The sequence below is a fragment of the Muntiacus reevesi genome, chromosome 13, assembly GCF_963930625.1.
Source record: "Muntiacus reevesi chromosome 13, mMunRee1.1, whole genome shotgun sequence".
NCBI classification, from domain to species: Eukaryota; Metazoa; Chordata; class Mammalia; order Artiodactyla; family Cervidae; genus Muntiacus; species Muntiacus reevesi.
The window spans coordinates 4,812,698-4,835,792 of NC_089261.1; the positions used below are offsets into that span (position 1 = coordinate 4,812,698).

Below are 23,095 nucleotides of genomic sequence, written 5' to 3' on the forward strand. Positions count from 1 at the left end.
TCTCTGCCTTCTACTTGCCAGGCAATTCTCTCTCCCATTACAGTGCTTTTCTCCTTATAAAACCCACCAAACTCATGCTTAAAATACATCAAACATACTTCAGTGCTGTTAATCAATTCCTCTAAAGATCAAAAGTTATATTACATACACCAAAACTCATGAGACCATCAATCCAAAAGAGCAGGACAGCGGCAGTTTAAGAACGTAATAAACATGCATAAGTATAAGAGAGTTGCAGTACTCGTTCCAGAGGGAATTTCATGTTATTTCCTACTGTATTTACCATAATTCATTCTGGGTCTGTATATGTGTGAATTACTAAGCACCAGAATTTAAAAGTGGGATAATGTATACTTTTTAATAATAAATGCTCTTTTATAGACTGAATGGGGAAGTACTAACCTTGCATACATATGGCAAATAAAAATGGCAGTAACAGAGTAAAAATAATGTAATGAGTCTTAACCTAAAATCTATATAACACACTGTGGATTATCTGGGTTCGAACAATTTAAAAACCAGTCAGAAGAAAATGGTCACAGGTTAAAGACCCAAATTCTTTATGGCTCACTTCTGGTATTTGCAACGTACTCTTCCAACATGGGTTTTCAGAAGCCTCCTCTGATTTACGAATGCTAAGGCCAAAGGGCATCATTAACAATAACCTTCTGATGCTTGGAGAGTAACGAAGATTTTCAATGTACAACAGTTAGGCAACGTAAAAAATGTAGGAAATGCTAAGGAAGGTGTTTCCAGGTACACTTCCAGCTTGCTCCTAAGAAGCATTAACAGACCAGTCTAGAAATGGGAGTTTTAACGTCCTTTTAAATACTAACGTTGTCTTTACTTCTGGTTGAAATTCAGGTTACATTTTTTGAAGGTCACAATTCCATCTTCTCATGGGACTTTGGGGCTTTACGCCACTCCACAAACTGTCCTCATGTACACAAAACCACTAGAACTTTCTCTAATATGTGGAAAGAGACTCATGCAGAGAGGACACACTTTGCTGACTTGCAAGGTGAGCATCTGACACTCAAAAACAGCTTGTTCCAAGCACAGATGCAACAACCGCCTACAATTCTCATGCTACTTACTGGGATTTCAGAAGCAGCAGACTGAGAGGCTGTCTATTGAATTACACAACAAAAATCATTTTAAAATTTCATTATCTTCACTTGAACACTTACTTGTTTGTAAGTTAGCTGAGCAAAGAAATATACCTATACATATGCAAAAATACAGTTTGGGAAAAGCACAGAATAGGAGCAATTCATACCTTAAATGCTACAACTGAACTATACTACAGAGATTCTTTACCCTAGAAACTGGAAATCTGATATAATGTATGTGCATTACAATAACGATATATTTCAATGTGCTGTGAGATTAAGAGAATATATGATATCAGACAGCTATTTAAAGCTTGATGGTATAAGTCATTTAAGAGTTAAATGCGTTCATTTGAAAACATACAAAATGATGCAAATTGGAGCATGCCACAATGTATACTGACACATCTGGGTTTTGATGGCTGATATATGTTTGATTTAGATATAGTAACTTTTAGGGGAGGGGTCTCTTTAATATGACAGATTTTTACTGAAATACTCATCTGCTGAGGGAGGACCAGAATAGGAGGAGCCATTGTTTCCTGGAGTAACCCACAGGTTTTAGGAGCCTAGCACTGTGATGTGATTAACTTATTTGTACAAAGAAGCCCTAGTCTCTCCCAATCTGAATTACTTAAAATCGCTACAACTACAAAATACTTTTGCACAACCATTTTTCAGTGCAAAGTCATTATCTTGGGCTTTTAAAAAAAAGACAGGCAGACTCTGTGCCTTAGAGGGTTATCATGCTAAATGGAAAACACTTTTTGGTGAAGAAATGGGTCACAAGTTAAAAACAAGGGTAAATTTTCTTAAGCACTGTATCTCAATCACAGTTGGGGGACCAACAATTCCAGTAAACAATCTATCATACAGCTACTGTTAGAGAAAAAGATGATGCAGGCTTATTTACACAGAAGTATGATTTAAAAGGAGCTTTAAACCCAGAGAAGATTTTTAAATGGTCTAATATCTATTTCAAACCCATTATTAACTTCAATTCACTTAATATTTACTGAATACAATGGCGCAAGTAAACACATTGGATTCTAAAGATACAAAGATGAACAAACAAAAAATTACAACATATCTGGTAAAAGTTGTTAAAGTGTGTTCAAGACACAGAAAAAGCCAGAAGAGAGGGTAATAAACTGTCAGGGAGGGAACTGGGCCTGAAAAAGGCTTCACAGAAGAATATTATCACCTGAACTGGGTTATGACAGATGATGAAAAGTTCCTTGGGTAGAAGAGAGAACGCAGAGGTATAAGGTATGTCTGAGAGTCCAAAGAGGGTGGTTTCACTAATACAAAGGGGAGAAGGGGAAAGAGAGGGAAACAGAAAAGTCGTAAAGGACCAAGGATCACATCACTCAGGGTGGCACCACGTTAAGTAATTTCACTTTAGAAGTAATCAAGAAAAACTGAAGGCTTTTAGGTTGGTGAATGACATGATCCAATCCATGTACTCTCTCCAATAGATCCTTTACCCCAATAGATCTAAAAATAGTCTGTGAAATACTTGGCCATAAACCAAAAAGCTGAGAGACAGGACTGTATGAAAAAATGCAATGATATGAAACTACAGTATCTCCACATGTAATTTAATTTTCACCAATTCTAGACATTTAAACACAAAATTAAACTGGGTAATTCTACTAAATATTGCTGTCATTATTTCCACAGTAGCTAGTGGGATCTGGCTGCTGGGATGTTATAGGAGATTCCATCCTGTCACCTCTTATCAGGGCCACTCAATTCCAAACGGACCCTTCTGAGCAGTGGCACATGATATCAAAGTGCAACATGTCTCTTGCCTTGATGAATCCAGTGTGTATTTTTAGCTGACAGAAAACCAAGACAAGAGCTGTGATCATAGCCCAAATCTACAAGCAAGAAGAATTTAGGCCACAGTGATTCCTAGATGTAAACGCCTAACTGCACAGAGTACTAATAAACACTAAAACTATAAATGCCAAACACAAAGAAAATGTCAGCCATCTGAGTCTTGACAAGGAAAAAATATGATGGAGGAATTGGGTAACTTTTGGATGGCTGAGTAAACAACTTTCTAAGAATCCCAAAATGAGCTCCCAACACACTATCTGAATGAAGGGACAGTCCTGAGCTTTTGTAAGAGGTCACAGGACACTCCTCTGTGGTAGACCCAAAGCACAAAGAGCCACAACACTGTTCAGTAAGGAAAAAAGAAGGCATCCGTTTGGTTAAAATACATGAACTTTGGCATATTTGTGCTGAAAGACAAGTTTACTGAAAAATATTAAGGATGGCAATAGTGCTAGAAGAGCCAGTTCAGTGAGAATACCCTTTTAATTGAAAAGGGTAAATGCACTCACAAGTTGAGGGGTTTCCCTCTCTTCAGCAATACACAGTACATTATGCAAATAAACATTTTATTTAACATCTATACTTATACCACTAAGAAGCCGTAAGAGTCACTTCATCCTGTAACAGAAGCCTGCACTGAACTCAAAGCACATCTCATCGTTTGACGTTGCTGTTCAGTCCCTAAGTTGGGTCCAACTCTTTGCATCTCCCCTACAGCAAGCCAGGCTTTCCTGTCCTATACTATCTCCTGGAGTTCGCTCAAATTCATGTTCATGGGGTAGGTGATACTATCTAACCATCTCATGCTCTACCGCCCTCTTGCCCTTTTGCTTTCAATCTTTCCCAGCATCAGGGTCTTTTTCAACGAGTCAGCTCTTTGCCATCAGATGGCAGAAGTACTTCAGCATCAGTCCTTCCAATGAATATTCAGGGTTGACTTCCTTTAGGATGGACTGTTTTGATCTCCTTGCAGTCCAAGAGACTATCAAGAATCTTCTCCAGCACCACAATTTGAAAGCATCAACTCTTCAGTGCTCAGCCTTCTTTATGGTCCTTCTCTCACATCCATACGTGACTACTGGAAAAACCATAGCTTTCACTATACAGACCTTTGTTGGAAAAGTGATGTTTCCACTTTTTAGTACGCTTTTAGGTTTGTCATACATTTCCTTCCAAGGATAAGCGTCTTTTAATTTCATGGCTGCAGTCACCATCCACAGTGATTTTAGGACGAAAATAAAATCTGTCACTGTTTCCACTTTTTCCCCTTCTGTTTGCCATGAAATGATGGGACCTGATGCCATGATCTTATTGAGTGTTGAGTTTTAAACCAGCTTTTCCACCCTCATCAAGAGGCTCTTTAGTTCCTCTTTGCTTTCTGCCATTAGAGTAGTATCATCTGCATTTCTGAGACTGTGCAATCTTGACTTCAGCTTGTGATTCACCCACCTTGGCATTTCACATGATTACTCTGCATACAAGTTGAATGAACAGGGTGATAATATACAGACTTACCATACTCCTGTCCCAATTTTGAACCTATAAGCTGTTCCATGTAGGGTTCTAACTGTTGTTCCTTAACCCATATACAGGTTTCTCAGGAGACAGGTTATGGCAGTCTGGTATTCACATCTCTAAGACTTTTCCAGTTTGTTGTGATCCACACAGTCAAAGGCTTTAGCATACTCAATGAAGCAGATGTTTTTCTAGAATTTTCTTATTTTCTCTATGTGCTTAGTTACCCAGGCATGTCCAACTCTTTGCGACTCCACGGACTGTACCCCACCAGGTTCCTCTGTCCATGGGAATTCCCCAGGCAAGAATACTGGACTGGGTTGCCATGCCATCTTCCGGGAGATCTTCCCAACTCAGGGATTGAACCCAGGTCTCCCACATTGCAGGAGGACTCTTTACCGTCTGAGCCAGTAGGGAAGCCCTGCTTTCTCTATGATTCAACAAATGTTGACAATTTGATCTCTGGTCCTCTGCCTTTTCTAAACCCAACTTGTATATCTGGAAGTTTTCGGTTCATGTACTGAAGCCTAGCTTGAAGGACTTTAAGCATAACCTTACTAGCATACAAAATGAGCACAACTGTACTATAGTTTGGACATTCTTTGGCACTGCCCTTCTTTGGGACTGGAATGAAAATTGAGCTTTTCCAGTCCTGTGGCCATTGCTGAGTTATTCCAAATTTGCTGACATACTGAGTACAGCACTTTAACTGCATCATCTTTTAGGATTTTAAACAACTCAGCTGGAATTCCATCACCTCCACTAGCTTTGTTCATAGTGATGCTTCCTAAGGCCCACTTGACTTCACATTCCAGGTTGTCTGGTTCTAGGTGATGTGACCACACCATTGTGGTTATCTGAGTGATTAAGAACTTTTTTGTATAGTTCTTCTGTGTATTCTTGCCACATCTTCTTAATCTCTTCTGTTTCTGTTAGGTTCTTACCATTTCTGTCCTTTATCCTGTGCATCTTTGCATGAAATGTTCCCTTGATATCTCCAATTTTCTTGAAGAGGTCGCTAGTCTTTCCCATTCTGTTGTTTTCCTCTACTTCTTTGTATTGTGCGTTTAAGAAGGTCTCGTGTCTCCTTGCTATTCTCTGGAATTCTTCATTCATTTAGGTAAATCTTTCCCTTTCTCCTTTGCTTTTTGCTTCTCTTCTTTCCTCAGCTATTTGTAAAGTTTCTTCAGACAACCACTTTTCCTCCTTGCATTTCTTTTTCTTTGGGGTGGTTTTGGTCACTGCCTCCTGTACAATGTTATAAACCTCTGTCAATAGATATTCGTCACCTCGACTGCACAATCGTAAGGGATTTTATTTAGGAGGTGGTGCTAGTGGTAAAGAACCTGCCTGCTAATGCAGGAGAAGTAAAAGATGCCGATTCGACCCTTGGATTGGGAAGATGCCCTGAAGAAGGAAATGGCAACCCACTCTAGTAGTCACGCCTGGAGAATCCCCTCGACTGAGGAGCCTGGTGGGCTACAGACCATAGGGTCGCTCAGAGTTGGACATGACTGAAGTGACTTAACGCATACCTGAATGGCCTAGTGGTTTTCCCTACTTTTTTTCAGTTTAAGACTGAATTTTGCAATAAGGAGCTCATGATTTGAGCCACAGTCAGCTCCAAGTATTGTTTTTGTTGACTGTACAGAGCTTCTTCATCTACGGCTACAAAGAATATCATCAATCCAATTTTGGTATTGACCCTCTGGTGATGTCCATGAGTAAAGTCATCTTCCTGTGTTTGAAAAGGGTGTTTGCTATCACCACTGTGCTTTCTTGACAAAACTGTTAGCATTTGACATTAAGATCTAGGAAATTCTTTCAACTGATGCAGTCGGTAACTGCTAAAAATTGAGGAATAAAAGCCTACACAGTTTCTGCACCATTACAAATCTTAATGATACAGCATTACCAACTGCAAATCATGCAGTGTTACTAAACAATGGACACCTCAGCTGACAACTACATGTATCATTTTAAATCAAGCATAAGAGCTGCTTGCTAATGTAGTGTCCCCAGTGCTTAAATTGAGAAAAAAGCAGAGTACACAACGTTTTCATGCTAAACTCTATATAACACTCCAAACGGAAGGTTTTTTCCTTCCTTTCTCCACCTGCTCTAGCGGAAGAACAGCTGACGGCACTTACGTTAACAAGAGACTCCTTGAACTTGATGTGAAGTCTGTAATTGGACAGGGCGATGACGGCGTCCTCGGCACGGCCCACATACTCTGTGCTCTCTCCGTGCAGTTCAAGGAAAGGAACCTTCAAGGGGAGGAGAAACCCTTCAGAGCTCTGAGCAGTAACGCAAAGTCCTTAAACACAGGTCAGGTGAACAGACTACACACACTCGCTCCAGACAGCACACAGATGGGCACGGGACCTGAAGAGGACGGGTGTACACCCACAAGATTCAAAACACCTAGTTATTCACATTTAAGACTAAAGAAGAAATGACACAGACATGACCACCTCAGTGGGAAAGTCTTTCTAACAGAGATGTTTTCCAGCATACATTTCTATCATGTGTGTGGTTTCGGAAAAAAATACATTTCTCTAATATGTATTCCTATATGCAGTGCATTACTTCAATCCACTGGCTCTGACATTGTTACTATGATGCTTAATACTTGTTTCACAATCAAAAGTGGCCTGGGATTACCTGAAGATTCTCATCCTCCCGGATCAGCTGCTTCCTGGGAAAGATCTGATTGGCTTGGATGCACTCAAGGCTGTGCCGGGTCTCTTCATCCTGGAAAAAACCCAAATGTTTAAATAATTTCAAAGCTCCTACTCCATGTTTGGTTTTTCTGAGTTGTCTAGTAGCATAATCACAAAATCCAGGTGCCTCTAAATGGAACACATACTAATACCAAAGAAAGTCAAAGACGTTAAGAACATTTCTATTAAGTGCTAGTAAGTTGTTAGTATATTACTTTTAAGAGAAATTAAGATATAGTGGCTTTTTTCTCTTAAGTTATAACCTTTATTTTTAAAAGATGCATTCTGAATTATTATTATTTAAGAATGAAATGATGTGATCGATGTCTGGAATTTGACTCAAAACATTTGGAGGGGGAAGGGTAACAAGGAAGTGAATGGAGCATAAATGAAACAACTGTCCATGAGGGGACTGATACATGGAATTTTAAGTGAGAGTTCACGATATCTCAGTGTCTACTCTGGTTATATGGGAACTTTCCATAACAAAGCTGTTTTCTTTTAAATGTAAACTTAAGAACTGAATCCTCAAACTGAAAACATGTGTAAACCACTACCCCTAGTTTAATCTTTGTATTACATATTTATTTCTATTAAGGCAAGCTCAAAAGATAATAAATTATAATCTAATTGGCACTTGAACTAATAATTTACATAAAAACAGTCTTTTACATTATAAACTTGTATGATATTAAAAGATCAGGGGGAAAACCAATCTATTGGAAAGTCCAGGGATAAATTATGGTGAAATCTATTTACACAGCAAATTTTATAAGAGCAATAGCAATTTTAAACATAAATCCTAATAGTATGGTTCTCAAAATGTGATCTGCAGATTCTGAGACCCTTTCAAGGCCTCTATGAGGTCAAAAGCACAGTCACAATACTACTAAGACTTTCTTTTAATACTAAGCCTTTTTTCTCCACACTGACATTTGTACAAACAGCACAGAGAGACTCAGTGAGCAAACCTGCTGGCCCCTGAGTATAATCTAGTAGTGGCACTTTGAATGTGCTTGGTAACAAGTAGGAGAAAAACGATTAATTTTATTACATTCTGATCCTTAAGTCTTTTTCTTTTTTTTGTTTTTAAAGAAGAAATAGGGACTTCCCTGGTGGTCCAATGGTTGAGACTCTAAACTCCCAATGGAGGGAGCATGGTTTCAATCCTTGGTTGGGGAACTAAGCTCCCACATGCTGCATGCCCAATAAATATATAAAATAAAATATTAAAAAATAAAGAGGAAATACACATGAAAGCCTTTTGCTGCACACTGAAGTATTATGGTTGTCTCAAGGTAAACCACCTGTGCAACTGTTTCAGTTACAAGCTGAACTAGCAACTTCTTTTGAAAATGAATGAGCACCATTTGCAACTAAAAGAACAACTGACTATGGTAATTTGGACTTCAGTAGACCTTGTGACATCAGTTACCAGTGATGAAGTTTTAATGAGAAAATTTCAATTCTGGAAAGTCTATCATCTGCCACAAGGAACTTTACAGCTTTCCAGTACTAAATACTTTTCTGATATGACCAGGGGCAATACCACCAAGTGTGATTTTTAAAAGAAATTTTACTGCAAAATTTGTCTACCTTTGGAAGACCTGCATTCCTCATTTTCTCACTATTCATTATTTTCAAAATGACCCGTTCATGATGTTACAAAATCATACATGGATAAAAGATCCATTTAAAGTGCAAGACAATCGATTCTCGGCCTTTTGGCTAAGATCAAGTGTAGTAAAGTGCAAGACAACTGATGGTTTTAACATAATACAAAAAGTTCACTGACAAGACTTCAAATTCCACACTGCAACTAACCTTCAAAGAACTAACACTTGTCAAGTTTTGATGTGTAATAGAAGAATACAGACAACTACCTGGAAAAAATTAAAGTACTCTTTCATTTAACTTCTGAGTAAGGCTGGATTTACTTCATTTATTTCAAAAAATACACTGTAACAAACTGGATGCAGATGTAGATATGAGAACCTAGCTATCATCTATTAAGCCAAATATTTTTTTTAAAACAGTAAAAATGTAAAACAATGTCACTCTTTTACATTAATTATTGCCGGATAAGAAAACCATTACTTTTCAATAAAAATGTTATGGGAAATTGGTATTGGTACTTTTAAAATGAATTTATGAACACTTTAAGCTTTGACTTCTAAATCAAATTCCTTACGATTATACAGTGGAGGTAACAAATAGATTCAAGGGATCAGATCTGATAGAGTGCCTGAAGAACTAAGGATGGAGGTTCATGACACTGTACAGGAAACAGTGATCAAGACCATCCCCAAGAAAAAGAAATGCAAAAGGGCAAAATAGTTGTCTAAGAAGGCCTTACAAATAGCTATGAAAAGAAAAGCCCTGAAAGGCAAAGGAGAAAAGGAAAGACATGCCCATCTGAACGCAGAGTTCCAAAGAATAGCAAGGAAAAAGATAAGAAAGTCTGCCTCAGTGATCAACTCAAAGAAACAGAGGAAAACAACAGAATGGTAAAGACTAGAGATCTCTTCAGGAAAATTAGAGATACCAAGAGAATTTTTCACACAAAGATGGGCAATAGAGGACAGAAATTGACAATAAAGGACAGAAAAGGTATGGACCTAACAGAAGCAGAAGATACTAAGAAGAGATGGCAAGAATATACAGAAGAACTATACAAAAAAGATCTTCACGATCCAGATAATCACGATTATGTGATCACAACTGTAGAGCCAGACATTCTGGAATGCAAAGTCAAGTGGGCCTTAGGAAGCGTCGCTAGGAACAAAGTTAATGGAGGTGATGGAATTCCAGCTGAGCTATTTCAAATCCTAAAAGATGATGCTATGCAAGTGCTGCACTCAATATGCCAGCAAATTTGGAAAACTCAGCAGTGGCCACAGGATTGGAAAAGGTCAGTTTTCATTCCAATCCCAAAGAAAGTCAATGCCAAAGAATGCTCAAACTATTGCACAACTGCACTCATCTCACACATTAGTAAAGTAATGCTCAAAATTCTCCAAGTCAGGCTTCAACAGTATGTGAACCGTGAACTTCCAGATGTTCAAGCTGGATTTAGAAAAGACAGAGGAACCAGAGATTAAATTGCCAACATCGAAAAAGCAAGTGAGTTTGAGAAAAACATCTACTTCTGCTTTCTTGACTATGCCAAAGCCTCTGTGTGGATCACAACAAACTGTGGAAAATTCTTCAAGAGATGGGAATACCAGACCACCTTACCTGCCTCCTGAGAAATCTGTATGCATGTCAAGAAGCAACAGTTAGAACTGGACATGGACAACAGACTGGTTCCAAATCAGGAAAGGAGTACCTCAAGGCTGTATGCTGTCACCCTGCTTATTTAACTTATATGCAGAGTACATCATGGGAAGTGCTGGACTGGATGAAGCACAAGCTGAAATCAAGACTGCCAGGAGAAATATCAATTACCTCAGATATGCAGATGACACCACCCTTAAGGCAGAAAGTGAAGAAGAACTAAAAAGCCTCTTGATGAAAGTGAAAGAGGAGAGTGAAAAAGTCGGCTTAATGCTCAACATTCAGAAAACTAAGATCATGGCATCCGGTCCCATCACTTCATGGCAAAGAGACGGGGAAACAGTGACAGATTTTATTTTCTTGGGCTCCAAAATCACTGCAGATGGTGACTGCAGCCATGAAATTTAAAAGACGCTTACTCCTTAGAAGGAAAGTTATGACCAACCTAGACAGCATATTAAAAAGCAGAGACGTTACTTTGCCAACAAAGGTCCACCTGGTCAAAGCTGTGGTTTTTCCAGTAGTCACGTATGGATTGTGACAGTTGGACTATATAAAGAAAGCTGAGTGTCGAAGAATTGATGCTTTTGAAATGTGGTGCTGGAGAAAACTCTTGAGAGTCCCTTGGACCACAAGGAGATCCAACCAGTCCATCCTAAAGAAAATCAGTCCTGAACATTCATTGCAAGGACTGATGCTGAAGCTGAAACTCCTACACTTTGGCCACTGGATGCAAAGAACTGACTCACTGGAAAAGACACTGATGCTGCGAAAGAATGAAGGTAGGAGAAGAAGGGGATAAGAGAGGATGAGATGATTGGATGACATTACTGACTCAACGGACATGAGTTTGAGTAAACTCTGGGAGTTGGTGATGGACAGGGAGGCCTAGCGTGCTGCAATCCATGGGGCTGCAATAAGTTGGACATAACTGAGCGACTGAACTGATAGTTAAGTACAGACAGAAACACCCTACATACACAAAAGCTTTTCGGGGTCCTCAAGAAATCAAGAATGTAAAAAGAGGTCCTCAGACCAAAGACTTTGAGAATTGCTGCTCCTCTATATTCCACTACCAGACACATTCATCCTTCAGTATCTGAGGGGGGACTGGTTCCAGGATACACCCCTCTCCCATGGACACTCAAGTCCCTATCGTAAACAGGTTTATAGTATTTAATGGGCTTTCCTGGTGGCTCAAATGATAAAGAATCTGCCTGCAATGCAGGAGACCCAGGATCGATCCCTGGGCTGGAAAGATCCTCTGGAGAAGGAAATGGCTACCCACTTCAGTATTCTTGCTTGGAGAATTTCATGGACCCAGGAGCCTGGCCAGCTACAGTCCATGGGGCCACAAAGAGTCAGACACAAGTGAGCAACTAACACTTTCACTTTCATATAGTGTTGGGGTCCTTTAATGGCCTGGAACCTGGTGGTCCAGAGTAGATGATGAGAAAGTGAAAGAAGGAAAGAAGCTAATATTCCCAGCGTTATGTTAGGGGAAGCACGCTGATTGAAACCGCCCACCCTGGCCAGGCACCATAGTAACTGTTTGCATGAGTTGCTTTACAACAGTAGGTCCTGGTAAGGAATAGGTAACTAATAAGCCTCCACCAACCACGAGAGTTCGGGAAAGGTCAAAAGGAGACACCACCTGTCCAACCACCTCCCAGAATCCTTCTCTCTGGCATCCATCTTGGCTGAACAAGGCGTGCACCACCAGGAAGGACCCTGAGTCAGAATGATTGGCTAAAGACAACCCGGAAACTAATCCCATCACCATAAACCCCGAGACTGCCAGCCATGTGACAGAGCAGTCCTCCTGGGTCTCCTTACCCTACTGCTCTCCACCTGGGTGCCCTTTCCCAATAAAATTTCTTGCTTTGTCAGCACATGTGTCTCCTCGGACAATCCATTTCCAAGTGTTAGACAAGAGCCCAGTTTTGAGCCCTGGAAGGGGTCCCCCTTCCTGCAACAGTTACACAGCCAGCTTTCGCGTTCCAAGGAATCAGCCAGAAATAGACAGAGAGAGAGACAGACAGACAGACAGACAAACACGGGGACCCAATATTAATTCCAATATTCAGGAATTAATAAGGAACAGAGGATTCATGACAGATCCAAAACAGCACACAGCCAGACTCCTGTTAAAAGCTCCCTGACAATACAGCATCTGCACGTACCCCATGACCATCGTAGATCACGCGTGAAGCCTGTCACTAAGTAAATGCTCCCTGACAACACGGTATCTGCACATACTCCATGGCCATCGCAGATCACGCGTGAAGTCTGTCACTAAGTAAATGCTCCCTGACAATACAGTATCTGCACGTACCCCATGACCATCGCCCATCACGCGTGAAGCCTGTCACTAAGTAAATGCTCCCTGACAAAGCAGTATCTGCATATACTCCATGACCATCGCCGATCATGCGTGAAGCCTGTCACTAAGTAAATGCTCCCTGACAAAGCAGTATCTGCACATACTCCATGACCATCGCCCATCACGCGTGAAGCCTGTCACTAAGTAAATGCTCCCTGACAAAGCAGTATCTGCATATACTCCATGACCATCGCCGATCACGAGTGAAGCCTGTCACTAAGTAAATGCTCCCTGACACAGTATCTGCACATACTCCATGACCATCGCAGATCACGTGTGAAGCCTGTCACTAAGTAAATGCTCCCTGACAACACAGTATCTGCACATACTCCATGACCATCATCGATCACGCGTGAAGCCTGTCACTAAGTAAATGCTGCGCAAGAGAGCTGCTGGTGCACATCACAACCACGTTAGTCACGTCGCTTCCCTGAAGTTGCTACGTATTCACCATCACTGTCAAAAAGCATAGCTGAGAATAATTTCAAAAGCAAAAGTATAAAAATCTATTCAGTTATTTATACTATAGCAATAAATAAATTAACAGTTTAATGAAGTTGGTGTGTTTTAGTCAGGTTGATATGATGTGGCTAGGAGCCTCCAAAAATAAAACTACCTAGAGTGAACAAAGAATGGCTCCACTCCTATAAACCAAAATATCTTGTTAGATGTACAGTTCTGAGTCAGTCAGTTCCATTTTATTCCATTCCACTCATGTCCTCTGAAGTCAATGATGTGGTGAAGGAACAGGGACACACTCATTATTTGAAAGGAACTCATTTTCTCTATAAATGGTAGAATTGGTTAAAAAGGCAAAAAGCTATTTCCATTCTTAAGAGAAAGTTCTTGACTTAAAGAACACCAAGTATTTACACTCAGAACTAAAGAGAAACGATAGGAAAAACCTTGGATTTAGGATTATTTTTCTCAAAAACCAATAGAGGATAGGCAGGAAAAGTGAGAAATACTGGGGGCGGGGCAGCCTTTTAAAAATTACCACATAAAAGTACATTGTAAACACGCTTACTCAGCATCACATTAACTTTTTAAACTCACCTAAACACATAAGGGGGCTTCCCTGGTTGCTCAGAGGTAAAGCACCCTCTTGCCAATGTAGGAGACACAGGTTCAAACCCTAGGTCACAAGATCCCCAGGAGTAGGAAATGGCAACCCACTCCAGTATTCTCACCTGGGAAATCCCATGGACAGAGGAGCATGGCAGGCTTCAACTGATGGAGTCACAAAGAGTTGGACAAGATTTAGCAACTAAACAACTACAACAGAACACTTTTATTCTCTTAAAGATCATTTCACAGATTATTGTTTAAGTGATTCCCTAACTAGATTTTTACTGATCTATAAATAGTGCAGAATTAAAATAATATAGCACGCTTAAAAAAAAAAAAAAACTAGAGAAGCGATTTACCAATTCATTTTTGCTAGCATATTTACTTGCATGCTAATATAGGCCAATGTATATAACCTACATAATTACTGAAAACTGAAACTAACAACTTTTCAACAAATGAGAATTTGGCCAGCAAGACAAGAACATAAAGAAACAATTTTTTACAGTCAAACAAAAGATAAGCTCTTTTTATAAGACTGTCCCAGTACACATTACATGTACGGCTTCTGAACTGATTCTCCCCCTTGTATATAAAAATGGCTTTAATTCCCAAGGATTAAAATAGGCTAATTCTAATCCTAATCCTGAGAGATGAACTATCAAGAAAGTTGAGTGCTAAAGAATTGATGCTTTTACACTGTGGTGTTGGAGAAGACTCTTGAGAGTCACTTGGACTGCAAGGAGATCCAACCAGTCCATCCTAAAGGAGATCAGTCCTGGGTGTTCATTGGAAGGTCTGATGCTGAAGCTGAAACTCCAATACTTTGGCCACCTGATGCAATGAACTGACTCATTGGAAAAGACCCTGATGCTGGGAAAGATTGAAGGCAGGAGGAGAAGGGAACGACAGAGGATGAGATGGTTGGAGGTCATCACCGACTCAATGGACAGGAGTTTGAGTAAACTCTGGGAGTTGGTGATGGACACGGAGGCCTGGCGTGCTGCAGTCCATGGGGTCACAAAGAGTCGGACACAACTAAGTGAATGAACTGAACTGAGGATAGACTATTTATTGACTTTGCAAGAAGAATGGTAAAAATATTACTTAGCTAAACATAAGCTGAATCAACTGCCTAATTTATTATGGTTACTGAGTTTCACAGGGAAAAGGGAGGCCAAATTTGAGATGGCTGATGGAGAAGAGCTGGAAGGAGACGAAGGCAAGGAAGAGAAAAAGTCTGACAGGTGTTAGCCTGTTAAGAGCCGTGAAAACAAATTTCTCCTGGCTGGCTACAAGCAGTAGTTTACTAGGACGAGAGAAAGAGAATATAATCCACATGGTCAATTTCCTGATTATCACTGAGGAACACCGGGAATGGTCAGATCTCATACTTTTTAATCCCCACCAGCTCCATGTGGGGTCACTATAAAATCTTGAAAACAGATCATCACCACAATTCCAGGCTAACTTCTGCTGCCTGGTAAACTATGCAGGTAACAGAAGTCAGTCTATAAGTCAAGGGGAAGTCAACATTAAATGTAAGTATTTAAAGAACATAGGGAGTAGAGGCTAACCAGTGGAAATGTCTATAAACTAAATTTATATATAAATGTTGCATGATTTTAAAAAATTACTCTTTAGAGTCACATATGTGTAGAAATATTTAAATGACAAACGTAAAAGTTAACAGTGATTATCAGTCTTATTGTCAATTTTAGTTACCATTCTTAAGACTGGCATTAAAAGTCATCAAAAATAAAAATTTCTGTTGATATAATGTTGGTGATTTCTTTCAACAAAATCCAAAGAGGTGGGGGTGGGGAGTCAGAAGAAACAAGTGTGGTCATGAACTAATTACTGCATCTGGCTGATGCCTATTGGGGCTTATGAGAGTTCCTCACACTATTTTCAATTTGCATAGGTTTGAGATCTTCCATAATGAAACATAAAAACATTTTCCTAATGCTTAACCTCCCCAAAAGATCGCAACCTCATTCAAGAATTTTTTAAAAGTATGAAAGGATGATATTCAAGAAAAACCAGTGCTTCAGAATTCTCTACACAGAAAAATAAGGATTAAGAACATGTAATCAAAATGCTAAAACAGAAAATATTAATTAATACTACTTAAACCAATGGTTCAACAATTTGCAAAGTGTTAGGTAGCTAGTAAAAAACCATTAGGAGTCCAACGAGTCAACAAGGAAAAATGTTTAATTCATTTAGTGAAATAAGCAAAACAGAAATTTAATTATGTTTTAATTCCAACTACATGAACTATACATAGGCACATAAACTAGTTAGAAAGGAATACAACTATGGGCTTTGGTGGAAGAATTATAAATGAGTACTTCTAAAAAGTTATTATAAAGCTGCTTGCTGCTTAATGAAAGATTTTTTTTTAAGATACATGGTCACACTGGCTCCCTGAACACTGCGTGCAAACACGCACGCACACGCACACACACCCCCATCTCCAGAGCACACCGTGAAGGCTGTCTGCAGGCACCAGAGCCGCCAGCAGCACCGAGCAAGGGCCACGCCACTGGCTGTGCGGATAAGGGAAGGACATTTCAGTACACAACAGAGCTGCTTTCATAAGCCCATCACTTGCGATTCACTAGCACCGGCATACATATCATATAAATAATAGGCAAACGCTTTTTCAATTCATTAAAAACTCACGAAAACCAATAAAATAATACAGTATAAAGAAAAGCTCGTCAGTACTTGGGTATAGGGTACATCAGAAAGCCGTTGTGCCCATAAACTAAGAAAAAAACTGGCAAAGATTAAAGATGACAGCAGTTACCTTTCTCATTTTAACGACACTTCTATACAACTAGTGTTTTTGGTTTTAGTTTGTTTTTAATTTTGAATGGCATTTTTCACCCATGTTCCTAATGATGCTTGAAATTAACATGGCCTTTTCAATTCCTTCTTTGTGCGCCAGCATGAAACAGTTTGGATCTAGCAAATATCACCAAGGTAGAAGCAGGACAATACTACAGAGGACCATTTCTTTCTTAAGCCTTGAAGCACTGTTTACATATTTTCGGGACTGATAGAAATGTAGCTGGCTCATTGCTCCCACTTCTCTGCCTAAAGTGGGTCCTAAATGGCCCACAAGTCACTGAAATACACTCATTTAAGTCACAGATGCAGGCAGGGGTTGTGCAGAGCTACTTCATCTTCTTTGGGATAAAAACGTTAAAGAGGAAAAACAGGGAAGACAGAGGACTGCTTTCATCCAGAAAGGTAAATTCATAAAGAATATGGTCTACAACGCAACACACACACACACAGAGAAAAGCTTCTTACTGTATCTTCCTTCCCAGAAAAGAAATAAGAAACCTGAAGCCCAAGAAACATTTGGTCTTGAATCTATTTACACTATCTGACTGAAAAGAAACAATATCTAACTCACATGATTCAAGTGAATAGATGCAAAACTGCTCTAAGACACTCAAATACTCAAATTATTACTAGTGATACTAAATAAACAATAAAAGAAAACAGACAAGAGAGTTCTGAGGACAGGTAACTATAAACTTACTAGTATTCACTTAACTGTCAACACAGAGTTCAAGTCCAATTGTCTTGTTATTTCTTTGTACTTACCATGACAGGAGGCCCAGATTAGGAGGAGAGATCTCCGTCCCTTCTTCAGTATCTTGGCAAGCCTTTTCTTTCTTTTATGCCTGGAACTTGGCAGGGGGGAAAGGACAAAATTGGTAATTTTCCCATGTGCGTGCTAAGTTGCTTCACTCATGTCTGACTCTGTGCAATCCTACAGACTGTAGTCCACCAGGCTCCTCTGTCCATGGGATTCTCCAGGCAAGAATACTGGAGTGGGTTGCCATGCCTTCCTCCAGGGGATGGTCCCAACCCAGAGATCGAGCCAGCATCTTGTGCATCTCCTCCATTGGTGGGGGTTCTTTGCCACTAGCGCTACCTGGGAAGCCCAATTTCCCATTTGGCCATACCCTAATTAAAGGAACTGCATATACAAGGACCTAAAGACTTGACCAGAGTCAGTCAAGAAAAAGCTGAGAATCACCCAGCCAATCCACTAGTCAAATCCAAACTCCTTTAAAGGATTGTGAAAATCATCCTGACTGTAATCTATTTGAGCAAAAAAAGTTGCAAAGGCTCATGCTCCTAAAGTTGACAGTAATATGAAATTATAAACCTTAGATGAAAATAATAAAGCAATAATTAAAACCAACCTGCAAATGCAAATACAGTATAACAACAATATAATTCTTACAATATTATATAGCATGTTTTTGTAAATTCTGTAAATTCAAAATGGATCTCCCCATCGATGGGAAGCAAACTGATTTAGTAAACAAAACATGAAAGAAAAAAGCATTTTACCCCAATATCCTATGCTTAGTGAAAATCCAAACTGTGCTAATACCTTTACCTGGTTTTCAGAAACAACTATAATAGTGGGGGAGGAATACCTAACAAGAAACTCAGGCTAGTAAGAACACTATCACTTTAATAAGTAGCTTTCTAAAAAAATACATATATATAAAATAGATACATTACATGCAAAGCCAGCATTTCTAGTTCACTAAACTTCTACGAATACAGCATATTTTTGGAAGTCTGGGATTCAATATCCAAAGCAAATGCTTTATCATCAATGAAAGTGAGGGAACAGAGGCCATCAAAGAAGTAGCAGAGCCCAGAGCCTTATGCAGTTGTGATCGGAAGTATGGTATGAGGTGACGTAAAGGATGGCTCTAGCTGTAGGGTGGGAACAGACTAGATTGAAATTGCACTCATCTCACACGCTAGTATAGTAATGCCCAAAATTAACCAACCCAGTCTTCAGCAATATGTGAACCATGAACTTCCAGATGTTCAAGCTGGTTTTAGAAAAGGCAGAAACAGATCAAATTGCCAAAATCCACTGGATCATTGAAAAAGCAATAGAGTTCCAGAAAAACATCTATTTCTGCTTTATTAACTACACCAAAGCCTTCAACTGTGCGGATCACGATAAACTGTGGAAAATTCTGAAAGAGATGGGAATACCAGACCACTTGACCTGCCTCTTGAGAAACCTGTATGCAGGTCAGGAAGCAACAGTTTGAACTGGACATGGAACAACAGACTGGTTCCAAACAGGAAAAGGAGTACATCGAGGCTGTATATTGTCACCCTGCTTATTTAACTTATATGCAGAGTACATCATGAGAAACGCTGGGCTGGAGGAAGCACAAGCTGGAATCAAGATTGCCGGGAGAAATAGCAATAACCTCAGATATGCAGATGACACCACCCTTATGGCAGAAAGTGAAGAACTACAAAAGAGCCTCTAGATCAAAGTGAAAGTGGAGAGTGAAAAACCTGGTTTAAAGCTCAACATTCAGAAAACTAGTATCATGGCATCCAGTACCATCACTTCATGGGAAATAGATGGGCAAACAGGGGAAATAGTGTTAGACTTTATTTTGGGGGGCTCCAAAATCACTGCAGATGGTGACTGCAGCCATGAAATTTAAAAGACACTTACTCCTTAGAAGGAAAGTTATGACCAACCTAGATAGCATATTTAAAAGCAGAGACATTACTTTGTCAACAAAGGTCCATCTCGTCAAGGCTATGGTTTTTTCAGTAGTCATGTATGGATGTGACAGTTGGACTATGAAGAAAGCTGAGCACCGAAGAATTGATGCTTTTGAACTGTGGTGTTGGAGAAAACTCTTGAGAGTCCCTTGGACTGCAGGGAGATCCAACCAGTCCATCCTAAAGGAGATCAGTCCTGAGTGTTCATTGGAAGGACTGATGTCGAAGCTGAAATTCCAATACTTTGGCCACCTGATGCGAAGAGCTGACTTATTGGAAAAGACCCTGATACTGGGAAAGACTGAGGGCAGGAGGAGAAGGGGACAACAGAGGATGAGATGGTTGGATGGCATCCCCAACTCAATGGACATGAGTTTGGGCAAACTCCAGGAGTTGGTGATGGACAGGGACGCCTGGCGTGCTGGGGGTTCATGGGGTAGCAAAGAGTCAGACATGAACTGAACTGAATTGAAGTCTAGTAACAAAGCCTTGATTTTCTCAGAGATTTAATAATTTAAGAAAACTCAAAGTAAGAATCAAGTTTCAATTTAAAAGAACATCATGCTTAAAATTATTTTAAACAAATGAGTAAGGCTACAACTCATTTAATCTCAACTTTAATACAAGTTTCTAGGCATAGTATATTATACTATGGCACAATTACATATGGGGAAAATAATCTGGCTTGAGTCCTGATGGTGGGGAGAGACCACCAAATTTTAATATTTAACATTAAAGTGAACATACAAGAGTTCACCTAAATGTCCACTAACAGGGCCCCAAAATTAATCTGTCAATTGTCTTTTGCAGCCTGAAAACAGCAGAGTGTAGTAAGGGGTGAAGGGTAGGGGGAACAAACTTACCAAATGAAGTTTGTCTGAAGAACTTTTTCTATTTGAAGGTTTCACAAGAAAATCTGCAGAAGAAAAACCAGTAGTTTAACAATGACAAATATCCTAAGAATCAAGTTAAGCCAGTTAGATCTTCCCACAAGACTTTTCTCTGCAAGTTGTTATGCCATGACAATACATTATTTTTTAAATTGCTACAATGTGAACTACTTAGTCCACCACTTTTAGAATGCTTAATTGTGCAAAAAGGGGCCAATTCAGGCCTTAGCACGCCTTTAGAAACTGCAGAACCATATAGACAGAAGTTTCCAAGAACCTACAAATACTTCTCTTTAAGAGTTTTGCTCTGTCAACCTAACATCATTTCTGATGGATTCTCAGGTAAACCTCTGCCACTAAAGGAACAAGTACTTTCAAAAATTAAGAAAATCACAGGAGATCTAGACACGGACTTGGGAGTTGAAGGTAATTGGTACACATTATTGGCTTCTACCAAAGGATCTTTTGTGTGTGAGAAAAAAAGATCAAAAGAGGAAAGTGTAGTCTAAACACAAAGAACTCCTGTCACAAAGAGGCAACAATCTGACCCTTACAGAGATAAAAGACCTCGTCAATCTAGTATTTAATCATTAAGTCATGTCCAACTCTAGCTACCCTATGGACTGTAGCCCCCCAGGCTCCTCTGTCCATGGGATTTCCCAGGCCAACAATACTGGAGTGGGTGGCCATTTCTCCTCCAGGGGAATCTTCCAATCTAGGAATCAAACCCAGGTCTTCTGCATTGCAGGTGGATTTCCTTTGTAAAGACTTCTCTCAGTATTTGCAGACAACTTATCCTTTCGAGCTGTTTATGTGACATAAAGTCACATATATGAACAAGACTGCACAAAATATCAAAGTCTTAAAATCAAGGAGTCAGTCAGCATTTTGCATTATTCCCATAACCTCTGAAAACACTTTTTATACAAGAACCATATAAGAGGAGGCTAAATATGTAATTATAAAATGTTCTAACCATTTTACAAGAAGTTATTTTTGTCTCCCAGTAACTTTTAAATTTTATAACTCAGGCTGGGCCACATTAACAATACACTCTACAGGAAAAAAGGCTATTCATAATTTGCAACTTGAGATACAAATCGTATTAGTATCAATATTGGTTCTGCTGTTTAATGAGGTACAACACAGTAGAGCAGGAAAGTTTAAAGGTTTTAAATCTGCAGGAACTTTTCTTGCTAAAACATAATTTTTGCTTAGTATTTGAACACTGAAATACAAATTACAATTATTTTCATTCATTTTTCCTTTATACTACAGTAAGGTTATTATTAATTTTTTAAAATTATGTCTGTAGGTACAGTGTATCATCTATGAACTTTATTTAGGATAATAAGAAAACACATGTCAAAAAGAACAGATGCTGGGTCTATTTGTCCTTAGCTGTTAAAAAACAACCAGATAAGACAATATATCAGTATATGATGGCACATTCCACATAAGAACTAAATGCAAGAAACAATGAGACATTTCATTGTAAACCTTGTAGTACTCTTGATACTTCTTGGCAACTCCAATGACATGCAAGTGCTCCGAGTTCAGAGAAAGAGACACCCAGGGAGTCATCACAGGAGGTGGAGAATGACTTAGCCTTACAGATTAGGTGGAAGTTAAATAAAAAGAAAGAGGGGGAGGTAAGCCAAGTGAGGATGGATACTAATACCACAGTGGGAAGAAAACACATTTTTGAGCAACAGAGAGTAGGTTAGAATACCAATCATCTTCAGGGAAATGAGACTAAAAAGACAGCAAACACTGTGGGCCCTGAATGCCAGGCTAAGGAGTCTAGACTTCACTCGATGGCATAAAACCAAAAGCTTCAAGAGCAGGAGATTAATAATACCAAAGGGGTCATATGAGAAAGCAGCAAGCAGGATGGTTTGGAGGGGAAAAGTCACTTACAATGTTTCCAGACTAGTAGTTCAGATATGAACTGCTAAGGGCCCAATATCTTAATGATAGTAAAAACGCAGAGGCACCAACAAAGTGAGTGAAAAACTTTAATTGCTTAAGCTTGGTAATTAAGTAGGAATGAGAAAAGGAGGCAGAGCAAGTTGGCAGAGATAACTGCAAAATTCTAAGCCCTGTGGTGAGTAGGAAAAGTATGGTTTTGTTAAGAACTGAAGGGCAGCTTCCAAGGAAGCAACACCAGATAGGATATATTGGCTTTAAAGGTGGCCTCACAAGTAAATGTATGCCCAGCCACTAATTAGGGGTAAAATGGGATTAGATTCAGGAGACAGGTCAAATCTAGGGGTAAGAAAGAATTGATGGTGTTCCATTTATTTCAAAGAAATTACTATCTACTACAAGAATCATCTGACATAATTTCAGAAATTACTTGGTAATTTATTCTGTCAAAGATAGGAGAAGTCCATTAATACAAAACTGTGTAAAGCTTCCAGAGGTGTAAAGCTCCAAGACATGGACCAAGCAACAGGACGACTCAAAGAAAGGCTCAGGCAGGCCTGCTTCAAGGCCAGCGATGACCCCTGGTACCACAACCAACACCCCCTTAGTTGGAAACAAGTACGCCACTGTGAAACACTGCCAACCAAACTTTAAACACTGCCCATGGCTCTTCAGACTATCTGCCAGATAAAGGCCGTGTAGAGTAAGTAAGAAGGAAGCTCTCTGGTGCCACAAGCTGTTGTCTCATGAACCCAGACAGTATCCCAT

The 23,095-nt window shown here is 39.5% G+C and overlaps 1 protein-coding gene across 10 annotated transcripts in view; it reads right to left on the reverse strand.

Annotated features, from left to right (window-relative positions):
* The window catches only part of MTMR3 (myotubularin related protein 3), a 125,979-nt gene that overhangs the window by 42,526 nt on the left and 60,358 nt on the right, over positions 1-23,095 (reverse strand). For 5 of the 10 annotated variants that reach the window (XM_065903738.1, XM_065903737.1, XM_065903736.1 and 2 more), the window contains exons 2-3: positions 7,137-7,226; positions 6,623-6,739 (exon numbers count right to left, since the gene is read on the reverse strand). In XM_065903738.1, coding sequence (XP_065759810.1) covers positions 6,623-6,739; positions 7,137-7,226 — 207 coding nt within the window. Of the gene's footprint in view, positions 1-6,622; positions 6,740-7,136; positions 7,227-17,546; positions 17,633-20,371; positions 20,425-23,095 lie in introns of those variants that run through there. The other 5 variants (XM_065903735.1, XM_065903739.1, XM_065903734.1 and 2 more) reach the window with 3 other exon arrangements.